The 18,554-nt window shown below is 28.8% G+C and overlaps 2 protein-coding genes across 2 annotated transcripts; one reads left to right on the plus strand and one right to left on the minus strand.

Moving 5' to 3' along the window:
* Window positions 1–703: 703 nt before the first annotated feature.
* LOC110632531 (protein trichome birefringence-like 16) lies at window positions 704–8,743 on the minus strand. The gene is made up of 6 exons (XM_021780791.2): window positions 8,607–8,743; window positions 7,444–7,595; window positions 6,984–7,070; window positions 6,353–6,706; window positions 5,838–6,033; window positions 704–2,098 (listed from the first exon to the last, which is right to left on the minus strand). The coding sequence occupies exons 2-6, from the start codon at window positions 7,592–7,594 to the stop codon at window positions 1,243–1,245; spliced, it is 1,644 nt and encodes a 547-aa protein (XP_021636483.2). The 5' UTR covers window position 7,595; window positions 8,607–8,743; the 3' UTR covers window positions 704–1,242.
* A 5,349-nt stretch (window positions 8,744–14,092) lies between these two features.
* On the plus strand, window positions 14,093–18,143 carry LOC110632524 (beta-galactosidase 15-like). Its single transcript, XM_021780784.2, has 15 exons — window positions 14,093–14,295; window positions 14,376–14,584; window positions 14,679–14,838; window positions 14,951–15,094; window positions 15,184–15,378; window positions 15,481–15,568; window positions 15,664–15,782; window positions 15,869–16,030; window positions 16,137–16,333; window positions 16,435–16,538; window positions 16,630–16,739; window positions 16,831–17,058; window positions 17,149–17,363; window positions 17,453–17,729; window positions 17,920–18,143. Exons 1-15 carry the CDS (start codon window positions 14,119–14,121, stop codon window positions 18,028–18,030), a joined length of 2,496 nt encoding a protein of 831 aa, XP_021636476.2. The 5' UTR covers window positions 14,093–14,118; the 3' UTR covers window positions 18,031–18,143.
* Window positions 18,144–18,554: the final 411 nt, after the last annotated feature.

An 18,554-nucleotide genomic window follows, 5' to 3' on the forward strand; every position in this document is an offset into this window, starting at 1 on the left:
TCCTCTTGTATGATACACTAAATTAGATACTAATTTAATAAAACTTACAAATTTTCCATTAATTATAATAAAAATGATTAAAATATCCTTAATTCTTTATATTTTTTAACTAAAACGATTTAATCCTAAGATTTTGAAAGCAGAGTTAAAAGACATTTTAATCATTTTTTCTATAATTAACGGTCAATTAAATAAAAAATTGAATAAATTGAATTGAGGGACTAAATTATAAATTTGGCTAAATCTCAATGAATAAATCACTTTCAAAAACATAAGAATTTAATTATAAACTCTATCAAATCTCAAGAATTAAATTATAATTTATCCAAAATATAACTTACTTTAGAATAATGTATAGCTCTTAAGCAGGACCACTAAGGCACGATAACTGGATGATTAACGTACTAGTGGAAACAAAGGAGAGCCATCCAAGATGGCACGTCCACAATGAGTGAACATTACTTAAACCTTCAATGTGGTGCGAGTCAATATCAGTGAGTGAGTGGATACGCATGCATCCTTTGCCAGCAAACAAATGGGGATTGGGCATTACCATTTCAACGCCTAGTCCCTTCCCCTATGGGATTGGGCTCCGCCTGAGATCGACAACAAAGTCACAATCCAGAGCACTGGTCACTTGTCAGCCCCTATTACTCAGAAGTTTCCTATGTGTCTTGCTTTTATCTAATCCAGAGCAGAAAAATGTTCGCGGGCGACTACAAAGGCCAAGGAAAATTTTATATTGTCTGTTGCCATATTACAGATGAATCCCCAACACTATACACTGCTATAATGTGGAGTTTACTTGTATTTATTTTATACAATCATCCAGTGTAGAACACTAATCCAAAACTCCCACTACTCTTTCTACTAGTGATACTTCTTTCTCCCACTGATACTTCTTTCTCCAATGCTCTTCCCTACATTGGCCACAATTGGAGAAATGCCTAAATTTGCTACCATGTTTGGAAGTCATATTTAGCTGCACTTTATCCAGCAGCCATTAATTCTGAAAGAAAGTACAGTAATTCAGAGAAATTGCAGTCAGACGTGCTATAAACCCAAAGGCTAAACTGCAACAAGAAATATCTGCCATGTGAACCAACAAATGGAACCTTCTCTACGAATCAAGGTTCAGAAAAAAAAATTCCAACCTGAAACCATGCCTTGCCCATTGTAATGATGGTGATCTCGTCTGAATCCATAAAAGAATATATTTTTCTTCAAATCATATGTCAAGAATCATTCATCCTGCAGCTTTGACGTATCACTAATAAGTGCAAAAAGGATTTCGTTCCATGTGTCAGGAACACCAGGTAGACACCAATGCAAGCAATCCTGCACTCCAGGCGAGGCAGTAATGCTAAATCGTGATATGTGGCCCTCATCCCTCAGCTGGGACAGAGCTGTTATGTCCAAGAGCTTAACCCCTGTCCCTTTTACTGCATTGCCAGCACTATAATCGCTAGACTCATCTTGCAATACTTCCTTTCCAACAGACATAGGGGTTGTATTGTCACAGCTTCCCCCAGTGTTCCAGTCGCCATTAACAAAATGCCTAGGTGAGATGCTCCGATAGAAGGCTTTTAAGCGTGGATATTTTGGAAGTTGTTTGTTCACCCAATTGACAATGCTGTGGATTGTGAAATTTTTGGCATCTCCAATCATTGCCAGCTTCTTGTTGGTGTTGGGCATGCCATCCACATGGATGACCCAATGATTTGCCCTAAGCTTCCCTCGGTTCCAATGATGCCCTGTGTTGAGAACAAGGACATCCATTTTGTGAAGAAACAGATGCAAAAATGCAGGTGGCCGATCAAGATGCATGGCATAATCAGTGGCTGGGTTTTTTTTATCAATAGGTTCCAAGTCACAAAGGCAAGCTGACCAGTAATAGAGCACAGTGGTGTTGGTGCTTGGAAACTGAAATGCCCACCCATTAGGGCGGACACCACCCCGAGGTTTGACAAGTCCATACTCCTGTCCCACATCGATGACATCAGGCCTCTCTTTTCCACCAGTGATCATACACATAAGAGACTGGAACTGCTGTCTGCCCAGTGAATCTCCAACAAAAGCTAGAGTCTTGTCTTGCATCCTGGGATGTAAACTAAATGATCACATGACAAAACAAAAACTATATATTTCGATAGCATGCAGCACTAACTGTAAACGCACATTCATGTAACTGCATAGTGGAGTGTTTTAAGACATGTGACTAATGAGTTGGCAAATTATGACAATGACTTGATCTATCAATGCTTCTGATCAAAAATTAAGTAGTATAGTATTAAGTTAACTGAAGTGAACATCAAGCGTTGGCTTTTGCATATAATGGCACTTCCCACCAAAGTAAGTAAGCATTAAGTAGGGCACTAGCCTACAAAAAAGAAAAGGAGTCAGCAATTCCAGTAATCATAGCATGGTCATCCAAACAGGCATCCAACTTGAGGCTGAATGGCTGAATCATATGATCTCCCGAAAAACAAAGCAATATGTCAGGAGCCATAAAATACTCAAACCGTCAAACGTTACATAGCCAGTATCCACAAGGGCCATATTTTCTGTATTATTACTTGGCCTATCATGGCCAAGAGTTGATATTATCACACCAGTTAACAGGGCTAGCTAAGGATTACATGAACAGGTAGTAGTAGTAGTAATGTAGAACAACGAGGAACAAGGAACTAATCCTTAGGGAAAGAGAACTAATTCTCAAATATTTTTATTTAATCTCAACAATAATCATAGTCCAAAACTTCTGAATAACAGAAAATTAGACCTATTTATAGAGCTTCCTAATCAAATTAGGAATAGAAACCTTAATCAACTCTAATTAGGAATATTAAATAAGATAAACTAGGAAATAATATACCTAATAATAATAAAATTGCTAAACAATAAAAAACTCTTTAAATTTTTTAATTCTATAATTATTAAAATTATTAAAAAAAAATTAAGTTTCTTATACTGCATTATTCACCCCTGGTTGGAAAAAACTCATCCTCAAATCATAAAGTGCTAAATGATCACAAACCACATGCAGAGAATTCACAGTACGATCTTCTAGAATGATAGCAACAAGATTAACTTGAAGAAATTTGCTCTCTCTTTTGTATTTCTGGAAATATCTAGACAGATAAAATCAATTAGAACAATAGTTGAAATGCCCTGTAACTCAATAGGATTTTCAATTTTCATTGATGTCTCCATAGAATCTTCTTCATTCCTCAAGCTTTGCTTGTGCAATTTTATCAACTTCTTGCTCTAGATTAGGCTCTTTAACATGTGAAAGTTCAAGACTCGAATTTTCAAATTCTTCAACCTCATACTCTTCAAGCTTAGTTTCTCTAGGTTGCTCTTTTTGTTTCTCATTCTCATCTTCAAGCTGCTCTTCAAATTCTTCTTCTTGTTTATCTTCAATGTCAAGCTTCTTTTCTTGCTTTACAATTTTAATTTCTTTTTTAAATTCTTGCACAGCTACCGATAACTTATTAAACTCTATTTTTGATAACTCATCAACCTGTACTTCTACTTTGAAAACTTGTCAAGCTGTGCTTTCAATTTTTTCGCACCTGAAATTACAAGTTCTTTCTTGCATTCTTTAAGCTCTCTTTTCTTAACTTGTAAGAATTGTTGTAAAACTTCATATCCCTTTTCTTTATCTAGTAAAATCTATCTAACTTCTTGATATTCACCATGTAAGAAAAAACACCTTTCATAATTACGTCTATAACTATAATTATTTTTCAATGATATCCAGATAATAATTGACCCTTATGAAATCCGATGTCACAATTAATTCCTTTGAGAACATTTTTTAGTAATTGATCTCCTCTTTTAGCCTATCAACTTATGTTTTCATGCATTCTTATTAAGCAAACATACCTCACTTGAAGAAAACTCAAAATTCAGCTTTTCGGAGTTGTTTTTGTTGAAACAAACTTCAACTCAGATGCAGGACATTGAAATTGGCACGGCAAGAACTGTTGAAACTTTGCTAACAGGGCAGGTGCGTTCTAGCAATGATGTGGCACTACTATGTCAGGCGATGTGGCAATGCTGACAAGTGATATGGTGTTGAAGTGGCAAGCTGATATGGCTATGACCCAATGGTCACTTGAGCTAGAGGCGTCAGCTAGCAGTTTCAACAACAGGAAACAGAAGATCGGCAGCCAGAGAAGGGCTGAGGAGGGTTAGATGGCTGAATAATCTGAATTCCAATGGGTTGGTATTCAGGTCAAAATCCTACCTGGTCAAATCTGAAGTTCCGACCAACTTCTGGTGATCGAAAGGGCAGCTTTGGACTTGCCATAGGCCAGCGAGCGTTCTGGCAATGGCGGCGCTTGGCTCTAATGACTAGACGGTGATGGGTAGGTGCAGGGACTGTCAGCGCTAGGTTTCTCTCGCTGGTTCTATTTCTTTGAGTTTTCAATTTTTTTATAAATAACAGTAAAATTGAAGGCAGAAATTTTACAAAGGTAAAAGGAAATTTAGGGTGGCACAGTGGAAGAGTGGGATTTTAGAAGGCAAAAACACAGGTTTGAAGGCTTGAAAGTTTGCGGAAGCCAAAGAGATCTGGATTGACTTTGGCTCTGATACCAAAATTGAAGTAAAACAAAGAGGAACAAGGAACTAATCCTTAGGAAAAGAGAACTAATTTTAATAATTTTATTTAATTTTAATAATAATTATAACCCAAAACTTCTGAATAACAAAAAAATTAGCTCTATACATCCCTAATCAAAATTAGGAATAGAAACCCTAATCAACTCTAATTAGAAATACTGGATAAGATAAACTAGGAAATAATATACCTAATAATAATAAAATTTCTAAACAATAAAAAACTCTTTAAATTTTTTAATTCTATAATAATTAATATTCTTAAATAAAATTTTAAGTTTCCTATACTGAGTTAAGTAGAGGACACATCAACATGTTACAGAAAAAGAAGTACATATATCACCACAACAACCTTCTTGCTTATTTATGCGTTTTCTGAAGATTCAGTTTGGCCATTGTCATCCTGAACCCCAACTAAAGCCTAAATTCAAGCAGGAGCATCTTATGTTTACCATTATACAACCAAGTAACATCAGCTGGAATTTATGAACAAAACCAAATGATTTATGATAGAAGTCAAGAAAATGGAGATGCGGGCCCAAAACTATTGAGGATGCATTACAGAGAAAGTAGAGGAAGGATAGATGAATTGGGAAGAAGAGAAAAGGGGAATCAAGAAGATCTAAAAATGGCCTGCTGGAGTTGGTTGCCAAAGAGATTAATCTGTTAGACGGAATTAAGGAGGGAGTGACACCTGGAGATGCTATCCAACAAAGGGCAGCTCAAATTCCAGAATAAAAGGGAGCAGCAGCAGAAAGGATGGTAGGCACAAATTTTCCAAAGAAACGGCTTACAGCCGGGGCAAGGTTCTCTTGCATGGAAATATCTCCTGGCTTATCTCATTTTAAACATTTCTTGTATTTCCATTACTGTATTGAGAGAGCAGAGTGAATCTGCTGCTTAAAGAATAGATTGGCTTTGTAATTGAAATTTCAGTCTTTAATACAATCAAAGTTACAATTCTTGCTCTTACATTTTCAAAGCTTTTCCTAACTCTATCAACTTATAAAAATTCAATATGAGATGCATATCAATACAAAGAATTTAAGAACAAAAGCTATTTATTATAGAAAGCATCCACAGGTAGAAGACCACAATTGATTGTTTACTGGAGATTCTATGTTTAGAATAACAGACACCATAATCATGTTGAAAGACCATGAAAGGTCTAGAATATTACTAAAAATGTTCAAAAATAAATACAGTGATACCTTTTTAAGAACTTAGCCCCTTCAAATTCTTCCATTTGGCAATTGTTCGGTTGCCAGCGTAGCTTCTCATAAGCAAAATCTGTTCGTTGTGTCAACTGGCAGGCCCACATCTGTGCAAGCCATTGCTTACAACCAAGACCAGAATACAAAGGCCTACTATTATCTACAACCCATTTCCCTTTTTTATAATTACAGCCTGGAGAGAAGATAATATAAAATGAGAATAGCTAATTAGTAATAATATACACATCAGTTATCTTAATATAATTGCATTGGTTTCAAAACCAATAAAATATGTTCTACAAAAGGAGAATAAAGTACACGATGCTCTCACAAAACATAAGGCCTCAAACCAATAGTCTACACAGAAAAGTACGTAATGCCGTTTGTTTCATTTATAACGCAAAAAACAGTAGTCATGGCAGATGCTCTTTCAAGTTTTCCTAAGCATGTAGCGGCAAGAATCAGAATTCATGATCATGATTGATATTGTAGCAGACACAAGCATAACTTACCTGGGTTATTCACAAGTGTTGTAAAATTCTTCTTGTCTTGTTCCCCCATGGAAGAGTTTGTACTTGCAGAACCCATTGGTGTTGCTAAATCCATGGTTTGTTCATTTCGTTTCAGATGTTTTTCTCCTATGTTCTGGTCGTGCTTTCCTTCTGCTTCTGTTGGAGTAGAACTCTCAGCAGTGCCATTTTCTTTTAATTCCACCACCCGATTGTCTTTAGCTTCTATTTCTGTTGCAGAAGAGCTTGCTCTTCCTTTGGCTTCTGACAAAGGAGAACTTAGTCCACTGTCATTTTTTTCAACTTGTGGGACCTGTTTATTTTGCACTTCTGTATCCTCTGTAGCTGGGGGAGTTTCTGCGCAGTCACATGCATATCATGACTTCTAGTATGCATTTATGAAGATACTTCCCTCAAATCCCAATAGTATTCCACCGAATCCAGAAAAAGAGTAAAAAAAATGGAAACTAGAAAATAGGAATATCAAATCCCCTTAGGAAGACTATATCTAAAGAAGAAGTGCATATTAAAATGAGATTTAGAACTTGTTATCAAAACCACAAGGCAGCTAAACATGGAACACTTCATCAGGTTCCTTATCATCACAAGAATGTAAAAGAAAAGTAAGAATTACCTTTCTCTGGATGTGAATAGCTACTTGCAGTATTCTGACCAGCCACAGCTACATCTTTGCTCCCTTGAAAATGCGGTTCTGAAGATGCTGAGCTAACAATAGGATTGCCAATCAGAATGGGAAGACAAAGTCCTTACTTTTCAGCATTGCACAATAAGAATTCAGTGGTAAGCAAATTTAGTTTTGAACCGTATCCTAGAAAAATAACCATGCATTGTCATTTCAAAAAGATGAGCCATGGTTTTCAAAGCATTTATGAAGATTAAATGTCCAATATCATCATTATTGAATATTGACCTATTTGGCACAGATAACATTGAGGAATGCCAAGATTCTACATGATTCCTTCAACCTTCTAATCAAATACTAATTAGTATGGCATAGGCTAGGGTATCAAGAGAAAAAAAAAAATTGAGAATAGCAATGTCAAAGGCAAAAGATGTATACACTAGCAACATACCTTGAGGTAGCTGGAAATGCTCTTTAGGTGGAAGTATGGTAGTAACAAATGGGGTTCTGTCCCATGCCCATATGAGAATGACTGTGCCCAGAATAACAATGAGAAGAAGAAAGAATTCTTTACCCCTGAAACTGGAAAAGCCTCCTCTCATCCTAAAAGCACATAAAGACATATGTAAACTTGTCAAACATTTCGCCAAAGGCACTGGTTTCCCTTTAAATGGTCCCTAGTAGTGTTAAAAATAAAAAGGGTTGCACAAAGGTAAGAACATGCAACTATTTGAGTGGATGAGAAAAAACACAGTACCTGATTGTCACAGTTTTTCCTTAGTTTAATTTAATACAGATAGCTTAAGTTTGGAAGGAAATGGTCCTAACGACTCACTTCTTCCATGGAAGGACTGCTCTTATTGCCATCTAAAGTGCCCAACTTAATTTACTCTCAGTTTTCACTTTTCTCAAATAAACATCCTGGCAGAAGACTTATTGCTAGATTCACTATCAGCCCACATCCTCCAGGTACAGTATAATATTTTACTGGCCAGTATGCTTTTAGTCTCTCAATTCAGGATCACACTATCCAATCTCACCCATCCCAAGCACCTACCTAGGAACATCATCTAGAAAACCAAATCTTCCCCGAAAAATTACCTCCCTTTTGAATGTTTATTAAATATTGTGTGGCGCTTAGCTTCCAAAAAACCATATAATCAAACTCTAGAGAGAGAACCGATAGAGATATGTTCATACGAATGAATATAGTTCCCTAAACAAACTCTAATTTCCATGCAACGAACTGAAATTAAGCAGAAGAAAGACAAGCCATTCAATTTTCAAATAATAATAATTATGCGTCTAAAACTGTTTTAACCTATGGCATTGCAACCAGAATATACAAAAATTTTCCAGTTTCTAAAACAGAAAACGAAACAAGAGCTTCTCAAATTTCTCTCTTGAGCCATTTCCCTCGCATGCAACGGAAAAAAAAAATCAAATACAGAAATGAGATATTAAAAAAAAAAAAAAAAACTAATCCGAGGTCAATAATTCCTAATGAATTCAATGCATAATGAAGAATAAGAATAGGTGCAGTAGCATATCCTACAATTTCGATGTAAATACCAGTAGTTGGTAGTATTTAGAGAGAAATTCAGGAATGATTACCTGAGAAGCACGAATCTGTGAAGACAGATTTTAGGAATTGCCAGAAAAAGGAACTATAGGAAAGGAATGTCCATAGCTGGAGGACGTAATATAGAATAGAAAAGAACAAATTTGGAAATATAAGGACAGGAAGAAAGAATATTTGGACGTTGAAGTGGCGCCGTTTTTGGGGTTGACAATGTTTCTATAGGCTGTGACGAGGCAGGACGTGAGCGAAGCGAATGTCAAGGGAATTTACTCTTTTTATTTAATAAATAATACATTAAAAAAAAAAGGCACTTGCTACGGTACTACAGTCAAATAGAGTTTATTTAAAAAAAAAAATAAAATAATAAACTATAATAATAATAACGATTTATATAATAATACCAAATAAACTTTTAATTGTACAAAAATAATCTAAAATTTTAAAAATTTATTGATGTCAAAAAAAAAAAATATATATATATATATATATATATATATATATATATATATATATATATTCTCACTGTGATAGATTTTAAGTATATCAAAATCATCTCCTAAAATTATAAATTTTGCCGATTATGATAGCTTCAATTTAATGGTAATTTAATGGTAATTTAATGATTTTTATTTTATTTTTAGTAATTTTAATACATCATAATTTATAATTTATAATATATATAACGCCATAGAATTATCGGTAAAATAATTTATTATCATTTAAGTTTATTACAAGATCTGTTTATTAAATAGACTATATATATTATATGAGAGAATTGTTAAAATCATATACAAAGTACATTTGTATTGTGTCTGATTGTTAAGGGACAATACACAATCCTTACTGCTAAGACTAGATATTTAGAATATAAAATTTACAGGATTAATTATTTATGAGTGACTTAATATTGATATTAAAATTAACTGTACTACCATATTAATAAAATTGATTATGTCTAATTCCATATATATTATTAGAAAAGAATTATCCAAAGTATTTTTATCTAGATAAAGCAGAAATTAATAAATAAAAAATAAAAAATATTAGCAATTTATCTATTATCAGCTTTATTCAAATTGTTTGTCACTCTTAAAATTAATTATAATTATATTTTTATTATTTAAATTATTTTTAAAATTTATATAAATATAAAATTTTTAATTTTAGAGTTCACATAAATTTAAAATTTTTAATCTTACTCATATTTAATTGAAATTAAATATAAAATTTTATAAGAAATAATTAATTAAAATAAGAAATTAATAAATAAAAAATAAAAATATTATTAATCTATCTATTATTAACTTTGCTCAAATTATCCTTCATTCTTTAAATTAATTATAATTATATATTTATTTTTTAATTTAATTTTAAAGTTTGGATAAATTTAAAATTCTTAATTTTAGAGTTCATATAAATTTAAAATTCTTAATCTTACTTCTACCTAACTTCAATTAAATATAAAATTTTATAAAAAGTAATTAATTAAAATAAAAAATTAATGAATAAAAAATATTATTAATCTATCTGTTATTGGTTTTACACAAATTGTCTTTCATTTTCAAAATTAATTACAATCATATTTTTATTTTTTAAATTAATTTTAAGATTTGTATAAATTTAAATTTCTTAATTTTAGAGTTTATATAAATTTAAAATTTTTAATTTTACTCATATTTAACTTCAATTAAATATTAAAATTTTATAAAAAATAATTAACTAAAATAAAAAATTAATAAATAAAAATAGCTAACAATTTTATCAATTAGAGCCTTCCAAACATTATCATAATTAATCTTTTAGTGACATAAAATTTATCGCTAAATCTTTTATGATGTCAATTCTATAATATATTATATTATCACTAATAACTTTTAGCGTTGAAATATTTGTTACTAAATATCTAATAATTTTTTTTTAATATTACAATAATTAATATAAAATAAAAATTTAATATTATTTTAATAATAATTATACTTATACTAAAAAAAATATTGCAATCCTTAATATAGTAATTCTATAATTATAATCCTATAAGTATTATTAATTTATTAAAAATTATTATTTATATATAATATATATATTATTATTGGAGGGGAATAATCGGAGGAATAACAATATCCTTCATATTAGTATAAATTTTTTATTAAAAAATTAATAATTTAATTAATATAATTACAAAAATATTATTAAAAAGTTAAATATTTGTTTAAATAAAAATTTAGCATTAATTACATATTAAAATAAAAAATTTTAATTTTTAATCTAATATAAGTAGATGAACCACATTATTATTATAAATTTATATTTTTTTAATTATTTATATTAATAAAAATATAACTTTAATCAAACTTAAAATTTATTTTTATATATAAACAAATTTGTTTATTTTATTTTTATTAAGAATAAAAATAAATAATTTTATATTCTCAAATTATTGTTCAATATAATAAATTAAAAAATAATTTTATTGAAAACTTTAATGAAATTATTATAATTGCATTTCAATCTTAACTAATTTAGGTAAATAAAATAAAACTAATGTTGATTTTATAATTTTATTAAAATCAATTAAAATTTTAAATAAAATAAAAAAAAGTGCTCAAAATTTTTTTTATTAATTAGTCCTATTTTCAAATTAATTTTATTCTTTATATCAATAAAATATTATAATTTATAATTATATTATAATTGAAAAAATACTATTCATAAAAATTATTTACACTTTATTTGATTAATTAATTGTTTAAAATAGAAATAAAATTTAATTTTATATCAAAAATATAATAAAAAATCATAATATCTATATTATATATAAATGTGTGAAGGGGAGAGGGGGAACATTTACTTTGCCAAAAATGCCATTTATTCTTCAAATTAATTATGATTGTATTTTTATCATTTAAATTAATTTTAATATTTGTATAAATTTAAAATTTTTAATTTTAGACTTCATATACATTTAAAATTATTAGTCCTATTTATATTTAATTTCAATTAAATATAAAATTTTAAAAGAAATAATTAATAAAAATAAGAAATTAATAAGTAAAAAATAAAAAAAAACAATTAATCTATAATATATAATCTATCTATCTATAATTTATCTATCTATTTTATATAATTTTAATATAATTATAAAAATTTGCTATTTATAAGATATTAATTATTTACATTTAAATAAATAAAAATATGCAATTCTAGCCCTAAAATATCAGAAATGATAATGCAATACAAATTATAATTAAACTAAGATTCTTAATAAGAAATTAGAACTAAACTAAGATTGTTAAAATAATATAAAATAAATAAGAAAATATATGAACTCTGAAAAAATGTTAGATTTATTTATTTATAATTAATTGATATACATCAACTTTTTTTAAAACACACGTATATATATTTTCTTAATTTATAAGAAAAATATATAAAAATATATTTTTATAATAATTTTTAACAAAATATTAACTTGTCATTAAACTAATTGAAAAAAAATTTTTTTGTCGTATTAGCATTACATAAATGAAAACCTACTCATAAATTTTCATAATATTAATTTGATAAAAATAAAAATTTTATCGAATCACATACTGTAATTTTTGAAATTATCTTTAAAAACTATTATATATATAGAGAGAGGTAGATTAAGAATATATTATTATAAATGTCTAACTAAAATAAGAGTATAACAATCAAATAAGAAATATAAGTATGAAAATTTAAATCATTGAGTATATTTTAATAGTTATATCTAATTTCTAATTCTACAAATAAATTTTATGCTAATGTAGATTATTTTAAGATAAATATTAACCTTTATTATAAACTTTATTTTTTATATTTTATATTTAATTTTTTATTTATAATTCATATAACTAATTTATTTTTTTTATAGGTATTTAAAATTGTAATCTTATCTTTAATAATGTGGTTGACACTTTTCATGATTCTCTGGAAAGAGGGAAAACTTATCATAAAGAAATATTGATATTCAACTTCAAAGCTTTATTATGCTAAATAAAATAAAATTATAGTTTTTTTCCCTTTTAAATTATAAAATTAACTTATATTATATTCTATTATATTGATTTAATAATTTTTTTTATAGATTTTTTAGGTATAATTTTTCGTCTACATATAAAACTAAATATTTGAGTAAAAGAGATATCATAATTATTATAAAAAAGTAATTATTATTCTAATATTTTTATTTTTATTATTTAAATTCAATTATTACTTATTTCTATTTTATTTGTTTAATTTTCTTACTATTTAGATTGAAGTAATAATAACAAAAAATTATATGAAAATAAATTAAATCATAAGTAACTGATATAAAAAACATGCATAACATGTTAGGAAAAATTAATATTTAATAATTGAGTCTCATCATATATCTATTAGTTTAAATCCAATATGAATGAATCGAGTCTAGATAAAAATAAATTCATAAAAAAATAATAATATCATAAGTGATTATGCCTAGTTGAGAATGATTATCTGATGGAGATGAAATAGCTGAGATGACATATATCATAGGTGGTAAATTGATTCTATAATAAGAAATATATTGAAAATTAAAATGATATTATAATTTATATTAATTAAATAAATTGATTATATTTTATAAATTTATCTCGATTAAGAATGTTAACTTAATTAGAAGTTTTGTGATATTGAAAATTCTAATTAATACTCAACATAAGCCATTAACTTATTTATATTTAGATGTTTAAGAAATAATTTTGACTTCATGATAAAAAATTTAATTGAAAATGTAAATAATATTATAATTTATATTAATTAAATACAATAATTGTATTTATAATTCATTTATAAATTAATTTTGATATATAAAATACTCAAGAAATATGCATGCGTGGAAGTTTATCAGTAATATAAATTAATCTCGACTCGCACATCTAGCTCTTAATAAATTTCTAATAAAATTTAAGATAAATATTTTTTTTAATAATATAATTAAAAAAAATAATGAGTCAATATTTTATTATTTTAAAGTTATTATTTTATTGATTCAACTAAAATAAAAAAATTAATTATTTATATTTCTTTTTTTTAATTAATAAAAAGAAATTTTTAAAAAGAATTAATTGTTAATAAGGTATCTAAGACAAATAGGTCTAAATATTGTATCCATCATCCATCATTGTCCTATTTCTTTAAAATTTTCTTTCAAATAATAAAAAATAAAATTTAAAACAATCTAATTGTTAGTAAAGTAGTATAAATGTTGCATACATCATTAGTCTCTTTTAAGTCTCTCAATGTTGTGCAAAGATGAAATTTGTTGAGAACAGAGATTGTACTGAAAAAAAAGATTTGGATATAATTATTGTGTTTAAATTTATCTATAATTTAGATATTGTAGAATATTATTATTATTATTATTATTATTATTATTATTATTATTATTATTATTATTATTATTATTATTATTATTTACCCTCTATAAATACTGAGCATTATTTAATGTTGTTATTATACTCCAGCAATTAGTCTTCTGTAGTGCTAGCGGACTTGAAGATGGGTTCTTTTTCAAGATTTAATTGTCGTGCACTTTTGTTTTGTTTTTCTTTGCTTACCCTTAATCTATTTGTTTCTGCTACCGTTGTTTCTCACGATGGGAGAGCCATAACCATCGATGGCAAACGTAGAGTTTTGATATCTGGCTCTATTCATTATCCAAGAAGCACAGCTGAGGTATGCTTCCTTAGTGAATAAAAGGCTTACGATGATTTTCCCTACATATATCTAATCTGAACTTGTTTTGTTTTTGGTAGATGTGGCCAGACCTTATCAAGAAATCGAAAGAAGGTGGATTGGATGCCATTGAAACATATGTTTTTTGGAATGCTCATGAGCCAACTCGTCGCCAATATGATTTCAGTGGTAATCTTGATCTTGTAAGGTTCATCAAGACTGTTCAAGCTGAAGGCCTTTATGTTGTTCTTCGTATTGGACCTTATGTTTGTGCTGAGTGGAATTATGGGTAAGGACATTGCATAAATAATATACAAATTATTTTGATTACTTAATTTTATGAAGCTGCCGTAATTCTTTTTTTTTTTTTGCACTTAAATTAGAGGATTCCCTGTGTGGTTGCATAACATGCCTGGCATTGAACTACGCACTGCCAACGATGTGTTCATGAATGAGATGCAAAACTTCACAACCTTGATAGTAGATATGATGAGACAAGAGAACCTCTTTGCCTCTCAGGGAGGTCCAATTATTATTGCCCAGGTATATATAATAATATTATACCTTTCATATTTTATATTCTATAAATCTTTAATTTCCTTGTTTTAATTTGATAATATAATAATTTATCTAAAATATATACATAATTATATAGATAGAGAATGAATATGGGAATGTGATGTCGCCATATGGAGCAGCAGGAAAGGCATATCTTGATTGGTGCGCTAGTATGGCCGATTCTCTCCATGTTGGAGTCCCATGGATCATGTGCCAACAAAGTGATGCTCCAAAGCCAATGGTATCAATTTTTTTTTTAATTTTAATTAGATATTTAAGTACTAATTTTGTTTACAATTAATTAACGATTATATTGTCATTAATTATCAGATCAACACATGCAATGGTTGGTATTGCGATTCATTCACACCTAATAACCCTAATAGTCCTAAAATGTGGACTGAAAATTGGACTGGCTGGTTTAAGAGCTGGGGTGGCAAGGATCCTCATAGAACTGCTGAAGATGTTGCTTTCTCTGTTGCTAGATTTTTCCAAACTGGAGGCACTTTTCAAAATTACTACATGGTTTTTTTTTATTTCTTCAATTTTTTTACTTAATAGATATATTATTTATGACATCCTTTTCACATGAAATGTCCTCTCTTTATTTTTTTTAATTAATCGTAGTACCATGGTGGGACTAATTTTGGGAGAACAGCTGGTGGTCCATATATCACCACCTCTTATGATTATGATGCACCCCTTGACGAATTTGGTAATTAATAACATATTTCTTTTTCTAATTTTTTTTCCATATATCTTCACAAATTAATATTCATAAATATATACCAAAATGAAAATTTTCAACAGGAAATTTGAATCAACCAAAATGGGGACATTTGAAGCAGCTTCATGAAGTCTTGCATTCCATAGAAGAAACTATTACTCATGGCAACATTACCACAATTGACTATCACAAATCTGTCACGGTACATATAATTTATTTTTCATAATTTTTTATTTATTTTTTGAATTCTTTCCGGAATTAATAAGTAGTATTTGATTTTGTAATTAGGCAACTATTTATGCAACTGAGAAAGGGTCAAGCTGCTTTTTGGGAAATGCAAATAGCACTTCAGATGCTACCATTGATCTTCATGGAACTAAATACACAGTTCCTGCATGGTCTGTTAGTATCCTTCCTGATTGTCAAAATGTAGCTTATAATACTGCCAAGGTAATCTTCAATTTCTTTGTTTTTTTTTTTAAAAAAAGAGAAAATCAACTTGCAATTTTCACTTATTTTTATTGATTGAAAATCCCAACCCTCATCATGCCTATAGGTGAAAACACAAACTTCAGTTATGATAAAGAAAAAGAACCAAGCTGAGGATGAACCCTCTTCTCTTAAATGGTCATGGAGGCCAGAGAACACTGATAGAACTGTAATTTTGGGGAAGGGGCGTATTCAAACTAGCCAACTTCTTGATCAGAAAGCTGCAGCTAATGATGTTAGTGATTATCTTTGGTATATGACAAGGTAATTAATTTCAACTTCAATCAATGTTATTATATCTTCTTGTTTTTAATTTTTTTTCTTCTTAGTAATTGCTATTTGTTTACTAATTTATTTGGTAACAGTGTGCACCTTAAGAAAGATGATCCAATTTGGAGCCGTGATATGTCTCTTAGAGTGAATGGCAGTGGTCAGATTCTTCATGCATATGTTAATGGAAAATATCTTGGTATGTATTGAAAGCTTAATTAGTATAATAATGATATTATTAATTATAAATCTTTTAACATCAATTACAAATATAATTTGTCTGATTTTAGGTTCTCAATGGGCAAAATATGGCGTTTTCAGTGATGTCTTTGAAAAGAATATCAAGTTGAAATTGGGGCATAACCTGATCAGTTTACTTAGTTCAACAGTTGGATTAGCGGTACAGATTAATCTATATATTTAACAAATTTAAGTATTTATTAACATATTGGTCTTGGAAACATCTAATTAAACCTTCTTCTTGTTGACAGAACTATGGTCCTAAGTTCGATTTGATACAAGCTGGAATTCCAGGTCCAGTGGAGTTGGTTGGTCGTAAAGGTGATGAGAGCATTATAAAAGATCTTTCTGCACACAAATGGTCGTACAAAGTTGGATTGCATGGCTTGGAAAATAAACTCTACAGCTTGGATTCACCACAAGCTTCCAAATGGCAAGAACATGATCTTCCCACAAACAGGATGATGACTTGGTACAAGGTAAATCATAATACATGTTATGATGTCAATAAATTGGAAGGCATATGTATTTCATGTTCTTGAATTTCTCATTACAATATATGATTTCAGACTACCTTCAAAGCTCCACTAGGAAAAGATCCAGTTGTGTTAGATATGGATGGTATGGGGAAGGGTGTTGCTTGGGTAAATGGTCATAGCATTGGCAGATATTGGCCAAGTTTCGTTGCTGAGGAGGATGGTTGTAGCATTGAGGCATGTGATTATAGGGGTCCATATGATAACAACAAATGTGTCACTAATTGTGGGAAGCCAACACAAAGATGGTGAGGAGCATTTTAACTACAAAAATTGATATATTTGTGTTTTCTTATATATGGCTAATTTTTCTTTCTATTTTATGTCAAAATAATAGGTATCATGTCCCTCGTTCCTTCATGGAAAATGATGTGAATACCTTAATTCTATTTGAAGAATTTGGTGGCAATCCAGCAAGAGTAAATTTTCAAACTATTATAGTTGGATCAGTAAGTGGAAGTAGTATTGAAGGAGATACAATTGAATTGTCATGCCAAGGCCAACCAATTTCAGCAATTGAATTTGCCAGTTTTGGTGACCCTCAGGGAACAACAGGTTCCTTTGTCAAAGGAACTTGTGAAGGATCAAAAGATGCATTATCAATTATTCAAAAGGTAATTATTATTTATGAGTGAATCTTACATACACCCGTTTGTGTACATCAAACCAATCTGCATATATCATACTGTATAAAATTATTTATATACTGAGTATATAGCCTCGCATATTGAAAACGTAATTAAAAGCTATTTAATTGACTAAATTACTTACTAATCTTTAATTTGTTTTGAATGGTTTTTGTAGGCATGTGTTGGGAAGGAGACATGCAAAATTGAAGTTTCTAAAGATGTATTTGGATCCACAAATTGTGACAGTAGTATTGTCAATACTCTAACTGTGGAAGCTCTATGTTGATATGTTCAATAAGTAGTAATTTTGTTAGGGTGATAATTAAATTTTTTTTTTCTCTATCAAGTAATGTAAAAAAATCTCAAATAAATTAATAAAATTATTTTTAAATTTAATTATCTGCTTTTAGTTCTTTTCTTATCTTGTAGATATGGAATGTGGTGATGAGATGCATTGGTCTATGTAGAAACTAAATTTTTATAAAAATGTAATTCAATTAATTTTTATGTGTGGAAAAAAATTTAATTCATTTAATTTAAGAAAATAATAATTTAAAAAATATTAAAAATAATATAATTTTGTAATTTCTTTTTCATAAATAAGCTTGTTTAAAGGAAATCATGGAAAATAAGTTAAGTTTTCTCAAAGGAAATCATTGAAAATAAGTCCTTTAGAATTTATAATCGAGCTAAGGCAATCTTTTTAAAATAAGATTATTGACTTAAAGCATTATAATTAAATTTAATAAAATAATCTTTTTATAGAAAAAAATATATTTTTTATAAAAAATTTATTTATTTATTTAAAAA

The sequence above is a fragment of the Hevea brasiliensis genome, chromosome 4 (assembly GCF_030052815.1).
Source record: "Hevea brasiliensis isolate MT/VB/25A 57/8 chromosome 4, ASM3005281v1, whole genome shotgun sequence".
NCBI classification, from domain to species: Eukaryota; Viridiplantae; Streptophyta; class Magnoliopsida; order Malpighiales; family Euphorbiaceae; genus Hevea; species Hevea brasiliensis.